Source organism: Mastigoproctus giganteus, chromosome 7 (genome assembly GCF_048544385.1).
Source record: "Mastigoproctus giganteus isolate SK-2022 chromosome 7, ASM4854438v1, whole genome shotgun sequence".
Taxonomy (NCBI): domain Eukaryota; kingdom Metazoa; phylum Arthropoda; class Arachnida; order Uropygi; family Thelyphonidae; genus Mastigoproctus; species Mastigoproctus giganteus.
Genome location: NC_143581.1, coordinates 16211358 through 16233838, shown reverse-complemented (window position 1 = coordinate 16233838; position 22481 = coordinate 16211358). Strand labels below are relative to the sequence as shown.

The 22481-nt window shown below is 38.0% G+C and overlaps 1 protein-coding gene across 4 annotated transcripts in view; it reads left to right on the top strand.

The window, feature by feature from the left end:
* Window positions 1-21054, top strand: part of LOC150082578 (protein CBFA2T1-like) — a 38222-nt gene extending 17168 nt beyond the window's left edge. For 2 of the 4 annotated variants that reach the window (XM_090378694.1, XM_090378696.1), the window contains exons 2-10: window positions 6820-6948; window positions 7067-7335; window positions 7880-7969; window positions 8082-8269; window positions 9163-9371; window positions 9608-9672; window positions 9789-10002; window positions 15175-15383; window positions 20547-21054. In XM_090378694.1, coding sequence (XP_090234820.1) covers window positions 6820-6948; window positions 7067-7335; window positions 7880-7969; window positions 8082-8269; window positions 9163-9371; window positions 9608-9672; window positions 9789-10002; window positions 15175-15383; window positions 20547-20828 — 1655 coding nt within the window. In that variant the 3' untranslated portion in view covers window positions 20829-21054. Of the gene's footprint in view, window positions 1-913; window positions 1039-6819; window positions 6949-7066; window positions 7336-7879; window positions 7970-8081; window positions 8270-9162; window positions 9372-9607; window positions 9673-9788; window positions 10003-15174; window positions 15398-20546 lie in introns of those variants that run through there. The other 2 variants (XM_090378695.1, XM_090378697.1) reach the window with 2 other exon arrangements.
* Window positions 21055-22481: the final 1427 nt, after the last annotated feature.

Here is a 22481-nt window from a genome sequence, read left to right as displayed (position 1 = left end):
GCAAATGTTTATATGTTAATATAATTCTCAATTATTTAATAAGCAGCATAATTTCGGCCAACGGTCATCCCCCAATTTCTATTAATTTTATTTGGACTTCGTTATTGAATGTTTCTAATAATTTCGACATCAGTATACTTCATTACTAGATAGCTATGACAATTTAAAGTAATATACACTGTGTTTTTTTAAAAAAAATCGTTTGGCACTATTGAAGGGCTTCGTTATTAGATGTTTCTAATATTTTGGAGACTAGTGCACTTCATTATAAAAAGCTACGTAATGTGCACTGGGTTTAAAAAAAAAAAAAAAACTTTTGGCAGCATCGTTACTAGATGTTTCTAATAATTTGAAGACTAGTGTACTTCCTTACTAGACAGCTACGACAATTTAAAGTAATGTGCACTGGGTTTGAAAAAAAATCGTTTGGCAGCATCGAATCTAATAGGTAATTAACATAAAAACAATAGCGTGCTGTCATGTGATTGCCATTGTTGCTCGCGAGACTAACAGTGTATTGTTGTGGTGAAAGTGACATTAACTTTGAAGATGCACCTGCAGTTATCAAACAGACACACAGATGAGCATGCGCACTCCAGTTCCTATTGTATGCTTTACACACTGCAGGGGGGGGGAGGTAGAAAAGGACCCAAGAAACTCTATAAAGATAGAAGTGTTATTCAGGTAGAGGTGGGGCAAGGGGGGGGAGAGTTAAAACTTGGAAATACGAGGGAACCGCGCAGCAGACGTTTTTCTGATTGGTGTCCAACCCAGAGTTCGTCATTTATTCATCAAGCACTCTTTTGTGACGCAGCTGAAACTTTCCCCTAGAACGCTACCATATGTCCGATTCTGTGCCGTCCTTTCCGTGGCTCATTCCATTAATCTGCACTATTTCAGCGCACGTGTTTCTGCAGCAGGACTTTCTCGGAGGCGCCGGCCATAGTTACCTCAAATTAATCTGTCATCTGCGCTCAGTTTTAGAATATTTTATTCTTTTTTGCATATGACCGACGATTATGCTGTTCCATTTCAGAGGTAAGTAAATAAAGGGGGGTACAACCTCCCCCCCTATTCGAAACAAACTTATTCCTTTCGTAATCTCCTCTATAACAACCCTATTTTATGTCGTCTGCTGAAGATTACACATCGCATTGTTTGTTATTTATAAATGGTATTTTGCCGGCTGTCTATTGTTTCTGGATCTGAAACTTGTGTCATTGCAATACGCATTGGAGCTAAACAATCCCTCTATTGTTTCCGACAAATGGCCAGATTAATGATCGGTAACAACTCCGCTGGCACATGTTCTCTGTTAGGAAATTGGTTAGTTCTCTTTGCTGTACTGCGCATGTGCTGTACGTGCCGGCACAAGTATTGGAGCAAAATTTTGCGAATATCCCATTATTCGGAAAACAATAGAACAGTATGATCACATCACCCGATATGCAGTTAACTTAGATTTCTGTGGTAATAGTTCGTTGTGGAGTTAGGAAAAGTGTTTATACGAACTAAAATGGAAGCGTACGTTTCGATCAATGTTTTTCATAACCTTCATCAGGTAGTCAGAAAAAAATTGAGTGATTTGCAAATTACTTTACTTTTGTTGTGATAATTACAGTTGGCTTTCTGTACACTGCCACTAGTGTACAGTGAAATCGATAGCTGTGTACAGTGAAATCGACGGCAGCGTACATTGAACTGCAACCAATGGGTTTCTACTAAAACCCATGTGAATTTGGAAAGCGTGATTGTCGTCATACAGACTAAAATGACAGCGTACGTTTCGAGTGATTTTTTTCATAATCTTCATCAGGTACTCAAAAAAATGAGATATAACATTTTGCAAATTGTTAATTTTTGGTTTTAATAAGTATAGTTTCGTTTTATATTTTGGTTTTAAAATTTTTTGTACATTTTAGTTTTAATAATTACAGTTAACTTTCTGTACACTGCCGCTAGGTGGAAATGTACAGTGAAATCGCCCCACTGTCATCAATCAGTTTCTACTAAAAACCCATGGAAAATTTGGAAAGAGTGTTTGTCGTCATACAGACTAAAGTGACAGCGTACGTTTCGAGTGATGTTTTTAAAACCTTCATCAGGCACTCAACAAAATGAGATGAAACAGTTTTCAAGTTGTTTATTTTAGTTTTAATAACTATAGTTTCATTTTATATTTTGATTTTAATAATTTTTTTTTGCATTTTGGTTTTAATGATTACAGTTTGTTTCTGTACACTACCACTAGGTGGAAGTGTACAGGGAAATCGACGGCAGTGTACAATGAACACTGCCACCAATGGGCTTCTAGTAAAACCCATGTGAATTTGGAAAGCATGTGTCCTCATACAGGCTAAAATGACAACGCACGTTTCGAGTGATTTTTTATAACCTTCATCAGGTACTCAACAAAATGAGATGAAACTGTTTGCAAATTGCTTATTTTGGTTTTAATAACTATAGTTTCGTTTTATGTTTTGATTTTAATAATTACAGTTGTTTACTGTACACTACCACTAGGTGGAAGTGTACAGTGAAACCAACGGCAGTGTACATTAAAGAGTCACCAATGGGTTTCTACTAAAACCTATGCGTATTTAGACAACGTGTTTATCGTCACACAACGTACGTTTCGAGTGATTTTTTTTATAACCTTCATCACGTGCTCAAAAAATGAAATGAAACTGTTTGCAAATTGCTTATTTTGGTTTTAATAACTATAGTTTCATTTTATATTTTGGTTTTAATAATTACAGTTCGGTTACTGTACACTACCACTAGGTGGAACTGTACAGTGAAACCAACAGCAGTGTACAGCGTACAATGAACATTCCACCAATGGGTTTCCTACTGAAACCATACGAATTTAGAAAGCATCTTTGTCGTCATACGGATTAAATGGCAGCGTACGTTTCGAGTGATATTTTATATGACCTTCATCAGATACTCAAAAATTAGAAAAAACAATTTTGCAAATTGTTTATTTTTGTTTAATAACTAGTTGGCTTTCTGTACACTGCCATCTAGTCAATAATGATATTGATTTAGTAGAAACCCTACTATGTATTACTACATATTGATGCCTCAATACCTTAGCTACCTTAGTTCAAGCAATTAACACAAATATAAATCAGCGCATTATTAAAATCGAACGTGAGCGTTTTTAAATAGAGTGGTCTGACCGTGCGTTACTCAATTCGTCTTTTCACAGATACCGATCATGTAACGGTCTGTGCCATTGTTCTTTTGGGACATTCATTTCCCCGTTTCCCATCTGTCAAGCACATTTCCATGGAAACACGCCATCTGCACGAGACAAATGTTAACATCTGACTTGGAAAAAAATATGGCGACCAGTTGTTACTTTATCTTTTGGCGATAAAACTTTAAGACGCATAACTTCCTCATTGCAACATGAATTAACAGCGTTCCAAAAACATAGTTTTAATTTTCTTTAAATTATAAAAAAAAAAAACTGGGATGATTTCCAAGCTTTTAATCTTGGAAAACGCATATGTTGGTTTCCATGGGAACTAGCATATATGATTAGTTCTTATCTGCTCTTTGAAAGCCCAAACAACCCCCTTTCAAGCCTCCTCTCGTGTGAATTTTGATCGGTACACAATGCGTAGATTAAGACGCTAAGGGGGTTATTTATCTCCGTTTTATGATTGCATCGCGTTAAGGGGTTTGGCTGAGCCTGTTCTCTGGTGGTCAACCACCAGAGAACAGGCTCAGACAAATCTTTAGATAATAATCAGCATTGGTTAAAAGGTTAACACTAAGTTAATAATGAAAACAATAAATACTAATTCGATAACGTTTCGAAGGCATTTGTATACCTCTTTCATCAGAGTCAGTTTCCGAGTAATGCAAATAATTAATTTTCAAGCAATTCATTCGATTACATAATCGAATGAATCATTCGAATGATTATTCATAATCGAAATGATTTTTGCATAATCGGATTAATCATTCGAATGACTTGTCATAATTGAAATTATTTTTGCATAATTGAATGATATGGCATAATTTAAACAATCATATGGTTTGCTATAATCGAAATATTTGAATGATTAGTATTCGATAAATTTCGATATCCAATGATTAGTAGTAACTGACAATTAATCATTCGAATAATTTGTCATAAAGAATGAATCATTCGAATGATATGGCACAAGAGAAATAATCAAATGATTTGCTATAATCGAAGTAATCGATAAATTTCAATAATTTAATGATTCTTAGTAACTGACTACTAATCATCCGAATGAGTTATTGAAATTTATCGATTACTAATCATTCGATTATAGCAAATCATTTGATTATTTCTATTATGCCATGTCATTCGAATGATTCATTCGCTTATGGAAAATTGATTCCATTATGACAAATAATTCGAATGATTAAAAGTCAATTACTACTAATCATTCGATTATTGAAATTTATCGAATAATAATCATTCGATTATTTCAATTATAGCATATCATTTGATTATATCGATTATATTAAATCATTTCATTATTTCGATCATTCGAATGATTAGTATTACTGACTATTAATCATTAAATCATATCAGTCGAACGACACATTCGAATGATTTGTCATAATCGATTGAATTTTCCATAATCGAATGAATCATTCGAATGATATGAAATAATGGAAACAATCAAATGATTTGCTATAATCGAAGTAATCGAATGATTATTAATCGATAAATTTCAATAATCGAATGAATTATTCGAATGATTCGTCATAATCTAATGATTTATCATAATCGAATGACTTTTCCATAATCTAGTGAATCATTCGAATGATATGGCATAATCGAAATGATCCATTTTAGTCCATCACTATAGATCATGCCCATCACTACTGACAAGACATGCGCACGATAACAGAAAAGCTGCAGTCAGTCAGTAATGATTATGTTGGCTCTGAGATTGGTTAACTACATCGCGGGTTGAAGATGACTTTAGAAACTCCTCCAGTCAACACGAATCGAAAGCAGACCTCTCCAAACGATACCAAGTGGCGAAACTACCATACTGTGTAACCAAAGAGGCATCCAAAGAGGATGGTGGAAGATTGGAAAACCGTTGCATGATCTGACAACCCCCAATTACACTCTGATGGAAGGACCAAAATATGGTAATCAGCACGAATCTATGGACCAGTCCTTCCAGGTGTCAACAATGCAAGTTAGGAGTCACGATGATACTATTAGGTCATCGTCCCTAATAAAGTGGCAACTCAGTGTATAATACTTCCATCCTGACTGCCCACTATTAAATTTACTGTTATACATAAATAAGAGGCAACGGAAATTCATAAAGAGGGCCGGGTGTTACTTGGCAACACTCTCAAACAGGTGCGTATTTGTTTCACGCACACCACCTGCCTCCCAACTTCCTGTAACAGATACAATTGGACCGGAGACCCCGGATCAATACAAATAGCATTTACATCGAAATTAAAATTTTGTTTTTGCTGTTTATACGCTCCATAGAGGAGAAAATAAAACGCAAACTATTTTCATTGCTGGCTGAATCCCCTAGCTTGGCAATGCGAGTGAAATTGGGGGAAACAAAGGGAGGAGGGGGAACTGTGATAGTGGCCACATGGCTTCACTAAGCGATACTTAAAAAGGTACTTTTTTTCCCTCTTCCCAGCGACAAATAGCCTGATGCAGATGGCGCTTTTATTGACACAGACCAGACTCCCCAACAAATAATTCTCCTACAACGTACTCCCATGCACTTAATATTAACCTCTCTCTAAATGTACTCGACTACGTTTTGTGTTTTATTTTAATAACCTATGTCAGTGCAGAGCTGTTCTTAGACTTTCCCTTTTTCCCCCCCGAAGCTCTCTGTCTATTCTTATTTTATTTTTTCCCTCCTCCCACTTGATTAATTTGATTGACAATAAACAGATGGACTTGTGCAGACCACGAGACTCCTCACTTAAATCTTACACCGATGTGAAAACGTATTAATAAATGGACCAATCAAAACCTATGACGTCATTAATGACGAATTGCTTTTTACTTTTGAATTTTGGAGGACGCTGAGAGACAGCTATCAATAGACTACAGCCAGTCCTTGACGTTTATTCTCTCATATACACTGCCCTATCAAAATATTAGAGTTGGTACAGCTTTACACGCTCGCATTGTTGTAGCAACCACTGTTGCCGTTCATCACCCCACTACAACAACAAGCTAAGCTACGTCACCAAAAGTATTGGGACAGGAAATATTCTTCCATTCCTCCAACAGGTTGTTTAAAATTTCAGCTGAAGCAATTAAGGCTGCATGTGGTGTCTTTAAGTTGAGTGTGTTCTGTGGTCAGTTTGTCTGTTTTGCTGGATGAAATACCAGACAGACGAGACTGACTAACTCAACTAGGGTAGGCGCCTACTGAAACAGTAGCCCGACCACTTGCAGCAGAGCAATAACTCTGGATCGACACGTTCCCTATTTTGCCGACAGATGGCGCTACCTACAACTCCTTTATGAGATAAGCAAATATTTCAATGCTGTGTTATGAAAAATATCGGGATTGGAAATCAGACTCCTAATAATTTGTCCACCGAGTGTACACAACCTTAATTATATGCACTTCTGCTGTATTTAACGCTACTCAAGAATGCGTACAAATGATGGTAACAGTCAGTGTGACACACAAGGCCACGAGGCGTCAACATATCTTGTCATTTTCATTTATGTGTATTCTAAGATGGATTTATTTTGCGGGATGAAAATCCCGATTCTGTTATCTTTGTTATCTTCATAAATTTCTGTTATCTTTATAGATTTCTGTCCAAATGTCAAAATGCCGGACTCTCCAGACGGTGTTGTGAAACCACAACTATCAGCGCCACCTGTCGGCGGCTTATCGGTTTCCTTATCGTTACCAATACCAAAAACTTCTTCCATACAGAGTAAGTACAAACAAATGCCAACATATTTATTTCTTTAATTCCCCTTCAATTAAAAGGGGACTTTTCTTCCCCTTTTTCTTTCTTTCTGATATTATAGCGACAGTGTCTCTTTTTCAAGGTATGAATGGATCCGTTTCTCCTCCTACTACTAGTTCCGGACGTACTCCATCACCAACTCCTCCTCCTCCTCCTCCTCCGACAACTATTGCACCAACGCATCCTCTGACTGGTTCAACTGCCACTGGTCCCCAAATGGATTTACCCCTTGGATGTAAAGTAAGACAGTTGGGTAAACTAAAGAGGTTCCTTACCACTCTGCAACAGTTTGGCAATGAAATCTCACTGGAAGTTGGAGAAAGAATCCATGGACTTATCTTAGGATTAGTGGTAAGTTTGAATATACCCTGGGTACTAAAATAAAACATATAAAGGTGATATTTAGTTCACGGAATTACCTGGGAAGCAGTCCATTGAATTTCCTAGCGCTTCCTAGGTATGCACAATTGAGATCAAGCTGCACATTCGCTCTTTTACTTTTTACCATCCATTATGACTTCGTGTCTTTAATTCATCTCATATTAAGTAAGGTACAAATGCGTAGCATAAAACAGATGCGCACAATTGACAGCGTCACTTCCTAGCTCTTATAACCTTGTATATAACCTTGAATAGTTCTGGGCTTGTATAACCAAGCCCAGAACTGTTCTGTTTCAATCAGTACCATGCGCAGAAAGTCAAGTTTTCCATACACTGTTTGGATTGTTGGCAGGTGGCAAGAACCTCATGAACTCTACTTGCCTTGTTAAGCCAGCTCAAGCATATTATGGTATGTGGAACTGGATTTTGTTTGGCCAGTGCGTGTATAAAACATTTTCTAATATATATATATATATGCAATTTTTTTTTTCTAATAAACATATTTTTCTTTTAGAGTTCCCAAATTACAACAGAAGACTTTCATCAAAAAGTCCAAGAAATCACAAGTTATCCTCTAAGGCCCTTCGCTGTTCCCTTTCTTAAAGTAAGTCTGACAAATTTAGGTGCGTTGAAGTTTTCCCAGTTTCTACCAAGCAAAGATTTATGGTTAAAAGGTGTTTGACAACAATTTTTCCCTTTCTCTCTTCTTCTGATAGTCTCACCTTCCATTACTGCAGACCGAAATTCTTCACTTTTCACGCCTAGCCAAACAGTCCCCTCAGCAATATCTTCGTCAGCACGAGCAAATCGTATTAGACCCCAACACTCATCCCGGGTGTGAACCGTTTGAAATTTTCCAGTCAGATGCCAAAGAAAACGGTAAACGAAGGACACCTCCTATAGTGTGAGTAAAAAGGTTTTATTTATTTTAAAATGCATAATATAAAGGTTTATACATTACCCCACCAAAAGTATCAGTAAATCGAAGGGCATCATTGCATAAAATCACGGACATGTTGAATACTACATTCACTGATATGTTGGTATGGCAGTGTATATTTTAAATTATCATATAATTTATTATTAATAAGGTCACCAGGCGTCATTGTTTGTAAACTTGTATTCTATGTCTGTTAAACTGTTTTGCTGGATGAAAAACCTGATTTTCGGATACGAGGGGGTTCGTCCATCTCTACATCAATTAATATTCATAAAAACAAAAAAATTAACATAATCCAATACTTTAAAATTTAAAAAATCCGCGCAGACCATCGTTTGATCTATTCGCATACTTTTGGTAAGTTAGTGTATTTCTCCTTGGCTAAGAGTTTAAAATCTGTACAAATGCTGTAATAATAACATTGAGCCTGATGAAAAACTATTGTATTTTCTGTTCATTTATCTTTTCGAGGTATCTAAGGCCATGAGGGGAAATACACTACCTTACCAAAAGTATTCGAACAGATCAGACGATGGCCTGAGCATAATGGTTCTCATTTTGGTTAACAAAGTTGTAAATAGCTGAAGAAGAGTTGAATTGTTTAAAATTTTCACACTGACATATAAGACTACGAGGCATCAGTATACTTGTCTTTTTAATTTATGTATATTCCAAGATTGGTTTGTTTTGCGGGATGAAAAGTCCGAGTTCCAGGGCGAAGAAACTAGCCCCTCCAAGAACGATTAACATGGCCATAATGCGTGATGATTGTTGAGAAGCTCTGAATTTATTAATATATTTTTATTAATCCCACCTTGTATATTTTCGCTAGCTTACCAAGCGAATTTTCATTGCAGACGCCTCAAAGAAAATGGCTACAGTGAAGGAAATGGAGAAGGTCCCCCTACCAAACGTCTTCAAAGTATCGCCAGTCCAACATTATCTTCCAGGATAAGCCCAGCTGCTCCACCTAGCCATATACCTACAAGTTTGGGCTTTCGCTTTGACGAGGGCCCCAATTTGTACAGAGACCGTGAACGATATGAAAGATACGAAAGATTAGAACGTGAGTATTGTTCAGTCCATAAAGAGGTGCTGAAAGAGTTCTCTGCACTTTCAGCACCTCTCTTCCTACCAGCAAGGTTAAAAAACTTAATATATTTAAATTTCCCAAAAGATCTTTGCGACCCTCCGGGGGATCGCGACTCACAGCTCAATAATCATTGTATTAGATTATATGAAGTGCTAATATGGAATAAATAGGTATTACCAAAGTAATTTACCCTCTGTCTCTTATTCTAGGTACAATCCATAGGGAATATGGGGAAGAGAGAGAGATGGAAGAAGAGTGGAAAAATATACACACTGTAAGTTTTCAAACGAAATTACAATATTGCAGACGACATCTCGACTTATTTACATAAATATTGTTTCTGCAATCGTAGTATGAAAGAATCTTTTTTTTATTTTTATTTTTTTTCAGATGTTAAACTGTATCCTTGGTATGGTAGAAAAGACAAAGAGGGCGCTGGCAATTCTCCATCACCGTAGTTACACAGAAAGGTCCGAAAATCTTCTGTTATGGACCAGACGACATCTCGACAGTACAGATTTTGAACACAAAAAGAGGCCAGCCGATCTTATATCACAGTACAAGCCAGCTGAGGACAGGGTATCCGAAGTACGCAGAAGGGCTGGTAAGTGGGCCATTTTTCCAAAGTATTTAATCGATTTTTGATCAAAGACATTTATCAAACGATATATAGTAAACTTCCGTTATAACGTTTTCGAGGCAGCCGGCCCCAAAGAGCGCTGTCAGCAGAAAATGGATCACAACTGGCTCCAAACAGTACTATCAGCGGAAAAACGTTATAAATAGGATCGCAATCAGTCCCAAAAAGCGTAAAGGGATCGCAACCGGCCCCAAACAGTACTATCAGTAAAAAAGCGTTATAAATGGGATCGCAATCAGTCCCAAAAAGCACTATTAGCGTAAAGGGATCGCAACCGGCCCAAGACAGTACTATCAGTAAAAAAGCATTATAAATGGGATCGCAATCAGTCCCAAAAAGCACTATTAGCGTAAAGGGATCGCAACCGGCCCAAGACAGTACTATCAGTAAAAAAGCATTATAAATGGGATCGCAATCAGTCCCAAAAAGCACTGTTAGCGTAAAGGGATCGATCGCAACCGGCTCCAAATACACTATCAGTAAAAAAGCATTATAAATGGGATCGCAATCAGCGGGAAAGCGTTATAAATGGGATCGCAATCAGTCCCAAAGAGCACCATTAGCGTAAAGGGAACGCAACCGGCCCTAAAGAGTACTATAAGCGGAAAAGTGTTATAAATGGGACCGCAACGGGCTCCAAAAGAGCACTATCAGCGTAAAAGCGTTATAAATGGGATCGTAATCAGTCCTAAAAAGCACTATCGGCATAATAGGGATCGCAACTGGTCCCAAAGCGTACAATTAGTGGAAAAGCGTTATAAATGGGATCGCAAACAGTCCCAAAAAAGCACTATCAGCGTAAAAGGGATTGCAACCGGTCCCAAAGAGTACTATCAGCATAAAAGAGTACTACCAATGCTAGGAGTTTAGTAAATAAATTTGATGAATTTGAGGTATTGCTCAAAACATCGAAGGCAGATATTGTTGGGATATCAGAGATGTGGTGTCACACAGATAAGGAATGCAGAACTGGAATTTGGGGAGTACAATGTGTATAGAAAGGATAGACAGGATAGGAAGGGGGGAGGGGTTATGCTATTAGTTAAGAAACACATAAAATCCAAGGAAGTGAAGCCAGTCGACATTGATGGACAGGGCAGTGTCGAGTCAGTTTGGTGTGACATAAGCATTGGGAGATCAAAATTGAGAGTAGGAGTGTGCTATAGGCCTAATGACTCTGATGAGTATAATAAGAAACTGTTCGGAGAAATAGAGTGGGCCAGTAAATCAGAGAGTCTTATAATGGGAGATTTTAATTTCCCAGATATTGACTGGAATTTGGGGGCTGGTTACTCACACACTAGCAGGGCTTTTGTGGATTTATTGGATGATTGTTTTCTACATCAGCATGTTCGGGAGGCAACTACAGGGAGGAACACTCTTGATTTGATTACCAGCAGTGATTCTTCATGCATTAAGAATCTGCAGATAAATGAACCACTAGGTGGCAGTGATCACAGTGTGCTGAAGTGGGATTTACTCAAAGAGGTAACTACCATTAGGGGTAAAGGGAAGGGGTATTGCTTTCGTAAAGGCGACTACAATGGACTGAGACAGTATTTAAATTCTATACAGTGGGACCAACTGATGATGTTACCAACAGCAAATTCAAAATGGGAAACATTCAAAGAACTTATCTTGGAACCTACTAGGCTTTACATACCAACTAAGAAATATTGTTCAAGGTTTAGGCCAAAATGGATGTCAGATGAACTAATGAGACATATGGCAGAGAAGAAAAATGCATGGGATACATACAAATTAATGAGTGACATGGAAGCCTATGATAGATATAAGTTGGTCTGTAACCAAGTCACAAAGGAGATTAGGCAGGCAAAGGCAGATTATGAGAAATCCTTGGCAAAGGATGCAAAGAAAAACAGAAAAGAGTTCTTTACCTATTTAAACTCAAGAAGGAAAGGGATGAATCAGATTGGTCCACTGGATATTGATGGTTCAACAGTTGAGGATCCTGCTCAGGTGGCTAACAATCTAAACGAGTATTTTGCATCTACATTCACACATGAGGAGTTATTCAGGAAGGGGAATGTCGTAGGTGAAGTAAACATTGGCAGTGAGCTAGATGATTTTCTAATAACTGAGAGGAAAGTGGAGGAGAAATTGTTGATGATAAACATAAAAAAGGCACCTGGGGTGGATGGGATCTATCCAGTTATATTAAAGGAGGCAGCAAAGGAAGTAAGCAAACCCCTAGCCATAATTATGAGAGCTTTGGACTCAGGGGAGGTACCCATGGACTGGAGATGTGCAAATGTAACCCCAATTCACAAAGGAGGATCAAAGGCTGACAGAAGTAATTATAGACCTCTTAGTTTAACTTCGGTTCCAGGAAAATTAATGGAGGCACTGGTTAAAGAAGCACTGCAGGATCATCTGGACAAGAATTCAGTTATAGCTCAGACACAGCATGGTTTTGTTAAGGGCAGGTCTTGTCTGAACAATTTGATTGGATACTATGATGTAGTCACAAAAGAACTGGATGCAGGGAATAACTTTGATATTATATATTTGGATCTTAGAAAGGCTTTTGATACTGTTGCACATGGAAGACTGCTGCTCAAATTGGAGAAGTGTGGCATTGGAGGCAAATTGCTGCTATGGATAAAGGGATGGTTGAGTGGCAGAAGACAGAGAGTGGTAATCAATGGACACTGCTCAACGTGGACTAATGTTATTAGTGGAGTTCCTCAGGGTTCAGTGTTGGGTCCATTGTTGTTTTCTGTATTTATAAATGATATTGATGATGGTGTATCAGGCTTAATGTCCAAGTTTGCAGACGATACCAAGGTTGGCAGGGTTGTTAAGGACACTACTGATACTATGCTGCTGCAACAGGATCTGGAAAGGTTGAGCAGATGGGCTGAGAGGTGGCAAATGAAGTTTAACATTGACAAATGTAAAGTACTACATATGGGAAACAGTAACCCCAGATCACCGTATCAACTCTGTGGTACTACGCTGACAGTGGTAGAGAATGAAAAGGACCTGGGGGTAATTGTGCAGGCAGATATGAAGTTCTCTGAGCAGTGCAGACGGTCTGCAAGAGTAGCTCATGGTGTCTTGTCAATGATATACAGGAATTTTTCTAGCAGGGACAGGGATGTGATTATTCCCTTGTATAAGGCATTGGTCAGGCCACACGTAGAGTACTGTATACAGGTCTGGAGGCCTCATTTCAAGAAGGATGTAGAGCTGCTGGAACGAGTACAGAGAAGGGCAACAAGATTAGTGAATGGAACAAAGGGTTGCTCTTACGAAGAAAGGCTTAAGTTTTGCAAATTACAGAGCCTGGAGACTAGGCATCGGCGAGGTGATCTGATAGAGGTGTATAAGGCTTATAATGGCTTGAGCATGCTCAATGCCGATGGGATTCTTCCTCTTGCTCAGAATAATCACCTGAGAGGGCACAAATTCAAATTGAGGAAAGACAGATGTAGGATAGGTGTGCGGAAATTTGCCTTTAGCCAGCGGGTGGTTGGTTGGTGGAATAGACTCCCATCCCTTGTTGTGGAAGTTGATAGCCTAAATAAATTTAAGGCTCTGCTGGACAGGTATTTCGAACGAACGGAGGGGTGAAATGGGAGTAGTGGTTGGTTTTTTTATGCCTCTACTAATGCCTCTACTAATGCTAATGCTAAAATCATATGCCTCTACTAATGCTAATGCTAAAAGCATCATAAATGGGATTGCAACCGGCCGCAAATAGTACTATTAACGTAAAAGCGTTATAAATGGGATCACAACCGTCCCCAAAGAGCACTATCAGCGTGAAAACGTTGTAAACGTGTTCCCTACGTCAATGGACACGAAGAAAAGAGCGCTCTGAGCGGGAGCGTTATAACAGGAGTTCAGTCTATATACTGTCTACATTAAATGGTTTACATTGCAGAGCTCTTTATATCTGTACTACACTCACTGGACAAAATATTAGAAAGCTTTTTTTCCCATTGGTGGTAACTGATAATTAAATGTATAGCATGTGAATGTAAGTTGTCACATGGTATGATCATAAGTTCTTTGGTGTCAGATAAATATTGTACGCTTTCCTGGGGATTCTTAATCCATCATTCTGGGAGTTTGGTTGTTGTTGTTGTAGGGTTTTAGGTGCATCAGCAACGTAGGCCCCCTATAGCACATTATATATGTCTGTAAATTGCGTGTGTTCTGTGGTCGATTTGCTGTTTGCTGGACGAAAAACCCTAGTTTCCGGGAAAAAAAACAATGCTACCCTCGTTTGAGACCGACTAACTCAGCCACATTGTGAAAAAGAGCCATAAAAATTCCTGTCATCATTGATCCATTGGTCTTTGAAACAGTAGAAAATGATCACGAAGAGTCCCAAATGTACTTTTCTGCATTAATGATAGAGTGAAAGAGTGGTGTGAATCTCATAAAGCCATGCATCCAGACTGTTGACCACTCAAGAGGATGGAGGTGGTATCATGGTATGGAGTATGAACTGTTGGTACGGACTGAGTCCTCTCATACCGTTAAAAGTTCTTACCTCCAATGACTATCTTTCTATCGTATCGGATGAACCTTACCCTCCCCCCCAGTGCTTCATCTTTATCCGGATTGCAATGGATTCTTTCAGTACAACAACGCAACTATCCACTTTGCAAAGATTGTAAATGGTTCGAAGTACATTCCCAAAAATTTCCAACATCTACCCTAGCCACGTAATTCTCCAGGTCTGAATCCAATTTAGAATGTCTGGGAGACGTTGAAAAGGGCAGTTCTCTACCGACAACAATACAGCAGCTGATAAGAATTCTGATGGAAAAATGTTCAAATCTGGAGCTCGACTCTCTCAGACACCTGGTGGAATCCATACCATGACTTGAACAGACCAAATTGAATAAAGGTTCTTATTTTCAGTCTCGGAATTTGTTTCTAACTGCTCGAATATTACATTTATTTTATAAGTACTCTGATGAAACAGATGTACAATGGCTTCCGAAACGTAACTGTAATTAAAATATTGGTTCACTTACATTTTTAAAACTTTCTGAAAGCAATTTAACTGCTGTTGTCTAATGAAATAATAATTGTAACAATGTACAAAAGGAACGCATAAATATAAATAACAAATAAAATTTTCTTTTTGTCCTTCAGCTGGTCCATATTTACCAAAAGAAGCTGTAAATGAAGTGAAAAGGCAAGCTGTAGTTGAATTACAGAAGGCCGTGTCAGCAGCAGAATCGAAAGCAAGCGAACTGGTAGCAGCCGAAAGAGCAAAGATGGAGCGTCTTATAAGTGAAGCCAGACGACAAGCAGCAGAAGAAGCGCTAGCTTCAGTAACTCACCAAGATGACTCCAACGAGGTATGGATGTGAAAGTTAGTTTGAATTTAAGTATTTACTTTTACTAAAGATACTTAAATATTCTTTCTCCTAAGAGAGAAATAAAACCAGTACGTAACTATAGAAACAAACAAAAAAAAAAAAAAAACTGTTATATTAGGGTCACCTAAGAATTAATTTATATGCCCATGTGTATTATGTGTATAAATTGCATGTGTTCTGTGGTCGGTTTGCTACTTTCGCTGGACAAAAAACTTGAGCTTTAGCGGGGGGACCCATAAGAGTTTCTTGCGCCATTGACGGGATTCGAACCCAGGCCTTTTGTACCCAGTGTGATAACAGTGCCAGTTAATAAAAATACCAAATAATATAAATTTACAAAAATGCCAATTAATTTAAATATAACGGCTTCCCTTGATGGCACTATGTCCAAATTAAGTGAAATATCTAGTGTGTTTGAATGATGTAAGCGGTTCAGAGATGGACGTGAGGATGTTCGCGATGGCCCAAGAAGTAAGCGTCTGTCAACCTCTCAAAATGAGGGTGGAGTTTCAAAAGTTCGGAAATTGAGGCAAGGATCGTCGTTTGACCCGCTGATGGGTTGGTTATGATTAAGGAGATGATTCGTCGAATTCTGCATGAAGATTTAGGGAAAAGGAAGATCTGTGCAAGATTTGTGCTGCACGGATGAGCAGAAGTCAAGACAATTCTAATTTCCTCGACTGTATTGTCATTGGAGAGTGTTGGGTGTTTCTGTGCGATCCAGAAACGAAGCGTCAGATCATTCAGTGGACTTCAACATCACCATCAAGTCCACAAAGTTTCGTTTACAAAAATTCAGGATCAAGACGATGCCGATGATGTTTTTCTACAAATTGTGATTCCCAAGGGATTTGTACCTGAAGGAGAGAGAGAGAGTGCTGTTTTCTCAGTACAAGTGGCTCAAAGACTGTTGAAGAGGATTTCCTGGGCAAGATAGCAAATTTCGGAAAGAAAGGCAGCTGGTTCTTGTCGCATGACAATGCCTCCGCCCATTTCGCACTTGTCGTGCAGATATTTCTCACAAACATACAGATCAACCATTCGCAGTACGCTCTCGATCTAACACCATATGGACGTAAAGGGCAGCACCTGGAACGGTTCAACTTCGCCCCTTTTCGCTGTGAAGAACAAAATCAACTGTAAAAGGTCCAGAAATGTGATTGGTGTAGGTTTGTGTGAGAAGTGTGCATGTTCTGTTGTTATATCTGGCCGCTTGGCTTCCTAGAAGCATCAGTCACCTGATACTTCTGGAGAGATTATTCTGGGTACTCGTCCACACCACGGGAAGGTGGGTCAGTCCGAGTAGATCTCAAAAGAGACTGACTCACTTGGTGTTGCCAGAAGGTGAGCCCTGTGTGGGCACTACCGTGACCATACCACTTTGCTACACGCGTAGACTGGATCTAGCACCAGCAGATTTCTTCCTCTTTCCCAAGGTGAAAATTGCTCTCCAAGGAAAGAGATTTCAGGATGTTGAGGACATGAAAAAACTAACTGCCGAACTAAACTTCTCTTTGGAGGTCTTCCCTTTTAGAACAGTGTAGAGTATTCAGTGAGGTGATGATTGCTTCGAATAAAAATAAACCATTTTTGAGCAACTAACTTTGTTCTTTTTATTGCACCAGTCCGAGAACTTTATTTCCACACCTGGTGTGTATATATATATATATACTTAATTGCTAATTTTTTGTTTTAAGCGCTATTAGGAATTATCAATTAAACATATGCACATTAATAGAATTAGGGCATGATCCTGTTTAATTTTTGGTTTGTGTTTGTTGTGTAATTTATATTTGGGTGGGAGGCATTTCGGACATTAAGGTCTAGTAATTTTGTGTGCTAGTAGATGTCGATTCACATAAAGATCTATGTTGTAAAATTAAATTAAAATGAGATAAAGTTAAAGGAAACGTTAAAATTTATATAAATATTTTTAAAATGAATATAAAAGGTTAGAGGAAATGGAAAGATTAAAGCTAAAGGATTATAAAAACAATTTGAAAAGGGATACAGTAATGAATAAGAAGTTAGAGAATGAGGAGGAAGGAAAATGTAGGAGAAAATTTAGGAAAAAATTATATTGGCCTACTTCCTCAGGGGCTTTGAGTGGACAGATAGTCATTTTAACTGAATGTGCCATGCATACCCGTTTCTGTAGTCCCAATAACAGATTTATTTACTAAAATTTATTATCTGTTTTTAATTTTGAGTATCTTAAATATAACAAAATATGGCTGAAAATTAAATTTATTTTATTTTTGATAGGTATTTAAAGCACACTGGGATTGGGACGGACCCAAAGCCCAACGGATATTTACATCCCATTATTGACTTTTACCCTTAGGTGCACTGGAATTTATTTTTGTCAATTAACTGAATCTAATGGTGGGGCGAAATTTAATATGTATATACACTGCCCTACCATTAATATCAGGACACCCCTCCATGGATGGGGAAACAGGGCCTATGCATGCAACACGTCACAGAACCTGCTATAAATATGCACACTGGGCTTCGAACAGACAATTGCAAAACTGGGCATGCAAGATGACAGGTTAAACAGAATTAACAGACTTCCAACGTGGAATGAATTGTATCCAATGTGAATGTTGGATACAATTCCAACGTGGATTGTATCCTCCCAACCATGAAGTTTGGTGGAGGCAGTGTCACGGTATGGGGCTCCTTTCATGGTTTGGCTTGGGCCCATTAGTCGTTATCAACAAATCCATGAATGCTGTACAATACCAGGACAGCCTGGACAATGCACTTCCAACATTATAGACATACTTCGGGGAAGGCCCATAGCTGTATCAGCAAGACAACGCGCCATACCATACTGCTCGGGTCGTAACAGAGTGATTTGAGGATATGATATGGACATGGAAAAGTTGGATTGGCCAGCCCAGAGAGGGGTGATGTGAACCCTATCGAGCATCTTTGGGATGTATTGGATCGTGGGGTACGTGCATGTTGAGATCGCCCAAAGAACAAGGCCGAACTGGTGGCTGCGTTAAAGGCCACGTGGAAGAACACATTACGTAACATTTATAAAAAGCTGGTTGAGAGTATGCTGCGAAGACTGAAGGCCATCATAAAAGAAAAAGGTTTCAGCACAAAATATTAAATGATACAATAAAAGCTCTTTTTTTTTTTGTCTAAAGGCAGGTGTCCGGATATTAATGGCAGGGCAGTGTATATACGATATGGATACCCCAGCTGGATAATATTACTAATTCGTATTAACATAGTATTATAATTTAGTTTAAAGATGTAGTAAAATATATTTTAACTTCATTTTATTCCTATATGTATTTGCCTTTAATCCTAATCACCATAAAAATACTTTTCTCGAACTTTTACAAATTTAATAGTTATTATCTATATTACCCGTTAATACCCATAAATTATCATTCAGCCTATCTCAACCCAAAGTTGGGAACGCTTATAGACTTAGATAAATAAATTAATTAATTATAATTACCGCCAAACCTGCAGAATAGACACGGACTTTCTTATACCAATCACCATCCAAGATGATTGCCCGTTTATACTGAGGCATACCCGTTGGGCTTTGGGTGCCGATCCCAGTTTGCTGTAAATATTAATCTAAAATAAAATTAATTTTCAGCCATATTTTATTATATTTTGAATACCCAAAATGGATAATAAATTTTAGTAAAACTGTTATTGGGACTACAGAAACGGGTATGTATGACACATTCATTTAAAATGAATATCTGTCTGCTCAAAGCCCCTGAGGAAGTAGCGAAGAGACGGCCAAGTGATGAATGTAATTTTTTCCTACCTCTTCCTTCTCTAACTTTTTTCTTCATTATTATGTGCCTTTTCAAATTGTTTTTATAGCCCTTTAGCTTTAATATTTCCATTTCCTCTAACCTTTTATATTCATTTAAAAATATATAAAATTATTCAAAATATGAAATTATCATTAAATTTTAAATTATTTTAAAATCAGTTTCACCCGATAAGAATAAGAAGCAGTTGGCCAAAGGGATCAACAACGTAAAGTGTAGTTTCAGGCGGCTTAATGGAATTAATTTATAATTTATTGAGTTTTACTCCATAACTTACGCAATGTCCTTATCAAACAGACCAAAAAACCATTTATCCTCCGTCTACCCTCTTTCTGGTTCACCCCACACTTCTGTTAATAGTAGAGTGAATTCTAGAAGGATCGGTTGATTGTTGTAGAGTTTTATGTGCATCAGCAACTTAGACCATATTGCGCCGTATTTAAATTGCGATTGTTCCGGGGTAGATTTGCTGGTTGGTTGGTGGATGTGACGGGATTCGAACTCAAGTGTTTACCACCGAGTGTGGGAAGGACAGTGATTATACTAATTGTACTACCCACAAAGGTATCTTAGAGGAACCACTGACATTAACACATTTAATCGAAAATTATGTAAATCTAAATGACCTCTTCAGTTTTTTAAAGCAGATCCAGGTATGCAGTAACATAATCTTCGAAATGCTTTCCTGCAACACAGGCAAACTTAAATAGATACATCTTGACTTTAGCAGCCCTTGTGCTGATAAACGATATACCAGCTTCTATGAGCTCTGATCGAAACTGTTAGAGTTTTTGAAATCAGGGTACTATCGTGTATTGGAAGGCGTGTTGGTCATATCATAATATGTTTATTCATTAATGTCCCGTTACTTCTGGCAACAATGTAAACTCCGTGTAAAAATTTCTGTACAACTTCATCTGGTCAATGATACTATACTTTTGCAATTAAGCATATCATTTATTGTTATTACACTAAATTTAAATTACAAGATTTAACAATTAAGTATTAGGGATGAGTCTCGTGCACTAAAGAAAATGATGCAACACGTAGTGATAGCTATCCACCATGATTGCCTCTCTCTACAAGGTCACTTGCGTATTGTAAGTCCTTTGCACGCAATCATGTTGGAGTTCCACCTCACTAGCGTGTCTTTTCACTGGTTTTGAAAGTGATTAGCTGCTCAAGGCTTTGAATATATTGAAGTTTTTAATTCTGGCATGTGATTTTCCTGAAATGGACTCAGTCCTGAACTTAATTGTCAAACTTTGTATGTTTTTGACGAGCAGTTGTAATACTTAAAATTTTCCATTTGTTACTCCTTTAGAGCTGTTGGAACTGTGGGCGTAAAGCTAATGAAACGTGTAGCGGCTGCAATGTGGCTCGATACTGTGGAGCTTTCTGTCAACATAAAGACTGGGAAAACCATCACAGAGTTTGTGGACAGGGGCCGGCACTGTCATCATCCACTAACGTAGCCATGGGATCAGCACATGCACCAGCTGGTACGTCACCTTCTTTAAATATAGCAACAACCCCGGTGGGAGTGAAAAGTCCTAGTCCAACTCGATCACTGGATGTAAAACCAGTCACCGATGGAAAACATTAGTAGATAACTCAACGCTAAATGAATACAATTTAATTCTCATAAGGCGAAAAGTGACTTAGAAGAAAACACCTGATAAAGGTGATATTTCCATAAATGGAACTAAAAGTGGTATAGAGGGAGCCACTTTAATCCTCGTGTCAGATGCATTTTTTTAAGCCGCCATTGTGTTCTCGTGTCTACTAACTTTTAGCGTATTTCAGTGAATTATAAGAATAAAGTAGTGTACAGGTAAGGATATATTAAAGTCCATTTTTAATGGAAGAAAATTTATTTGGGTAGCTACCCAAGCAGTGTTAAAAAGCCTACGAAAAAGGCGAAGAATGTAATCAATAGCTAGTTATTGTACAGTGATTTTTTCTGTAAATATATTTGTGATGTTTCTGAACAAATTATTGTTCCCAGAGATTTCATATTTGTTTTGATTTTATTTTTTGTTACATTTCCCTAGGAAATACATGCTTGATTTATAACAAGTCTTGAGTATGTTGGCACAAATTTATACTACATAGAATATAAGCTATAAACGTGCAGTGGGTATTATTTTAAAATATTAGCAATATTATTGAAATAACAGCTTAAAAATCTTAAGACTTGGAAAAATTGGTTACCTTATGAATGGCATATTACAATTTAGTTTCACAGGCCAATAAAATGCAGTGGGAGTTGCTAGAATTGTTTAGTTTAGGACAAGTATGGTGGCGGGAAGACAATACTAAAGGGGGTGTAAAGAATAAAAAAATATATATACAATCTTAGACCAAAAGTTCCAGGGCTGAACTTATAAAATAACTTAGAAGGTACTTACGATTAATGGCACTTTTCTACGAAAGAGCTTCCCTTGTCATCAGTGCAGTGTTGCTAATGTTGCTGAAGCAACTTTGGAAGTCGTTTTATTGAATACGAGACGTGATTGAAAAGTTCCAGAACTTACTAATATTTAGGAAATGAAGCTTACCGGCCAGCTGTTCGGATAGATCTCCTTTGAAGTAGTTTCCTTGACAATGTATACACTGATTCAAATGTTTCTGGAAGTATATTTGATAAGCTTCTTTTGAAACTGCTAATAGTTCCTGCATCACATTCTACATAACTTCCTCTTATATTACAGAGCTGTGAACTTTCAGGGCCACTTTAAGCTTGGGTGAAAAAAAATCACACAGAGCTAAATCCAATGGTTATGGCAGATGGGAGGGGGAATATTGACAAAATGTTTCTCAAATGCGAGACAGTGAGTGCGCAAGAGAGTTGTCATGATGCGTGCGGAAAACCCCGAAGCTCACTTTTATGACTGTTTCTTCGACCAGAATTGGGCAAGTGCCATACAACTATTCTGTAGTGTTTCGAGTTCACTGTTTGACCACGTGGGACAAATTCATAATGAAAAATGCCCTGCGAGTCAAAAATACACGACCTTCAGATTTAATCAAGGTTGTTTTGATTTTTGTAGATGACAATCTTCCACTGAGAGGTCTGAGCCTTTGTTTCCAGTCATAGCCTGAGGATGAATCCACGATTCATCCTCGGTAATGATGAAAGAAACAGAGTGTGGATCGAATCAGCAGGTTGACAAATAACCTGACTTGGAGAATGCGTCACCCTTCTGACTATCAGCGAGCACAAACTTAGCTGAAACATGTCATATTCCTAAATGTT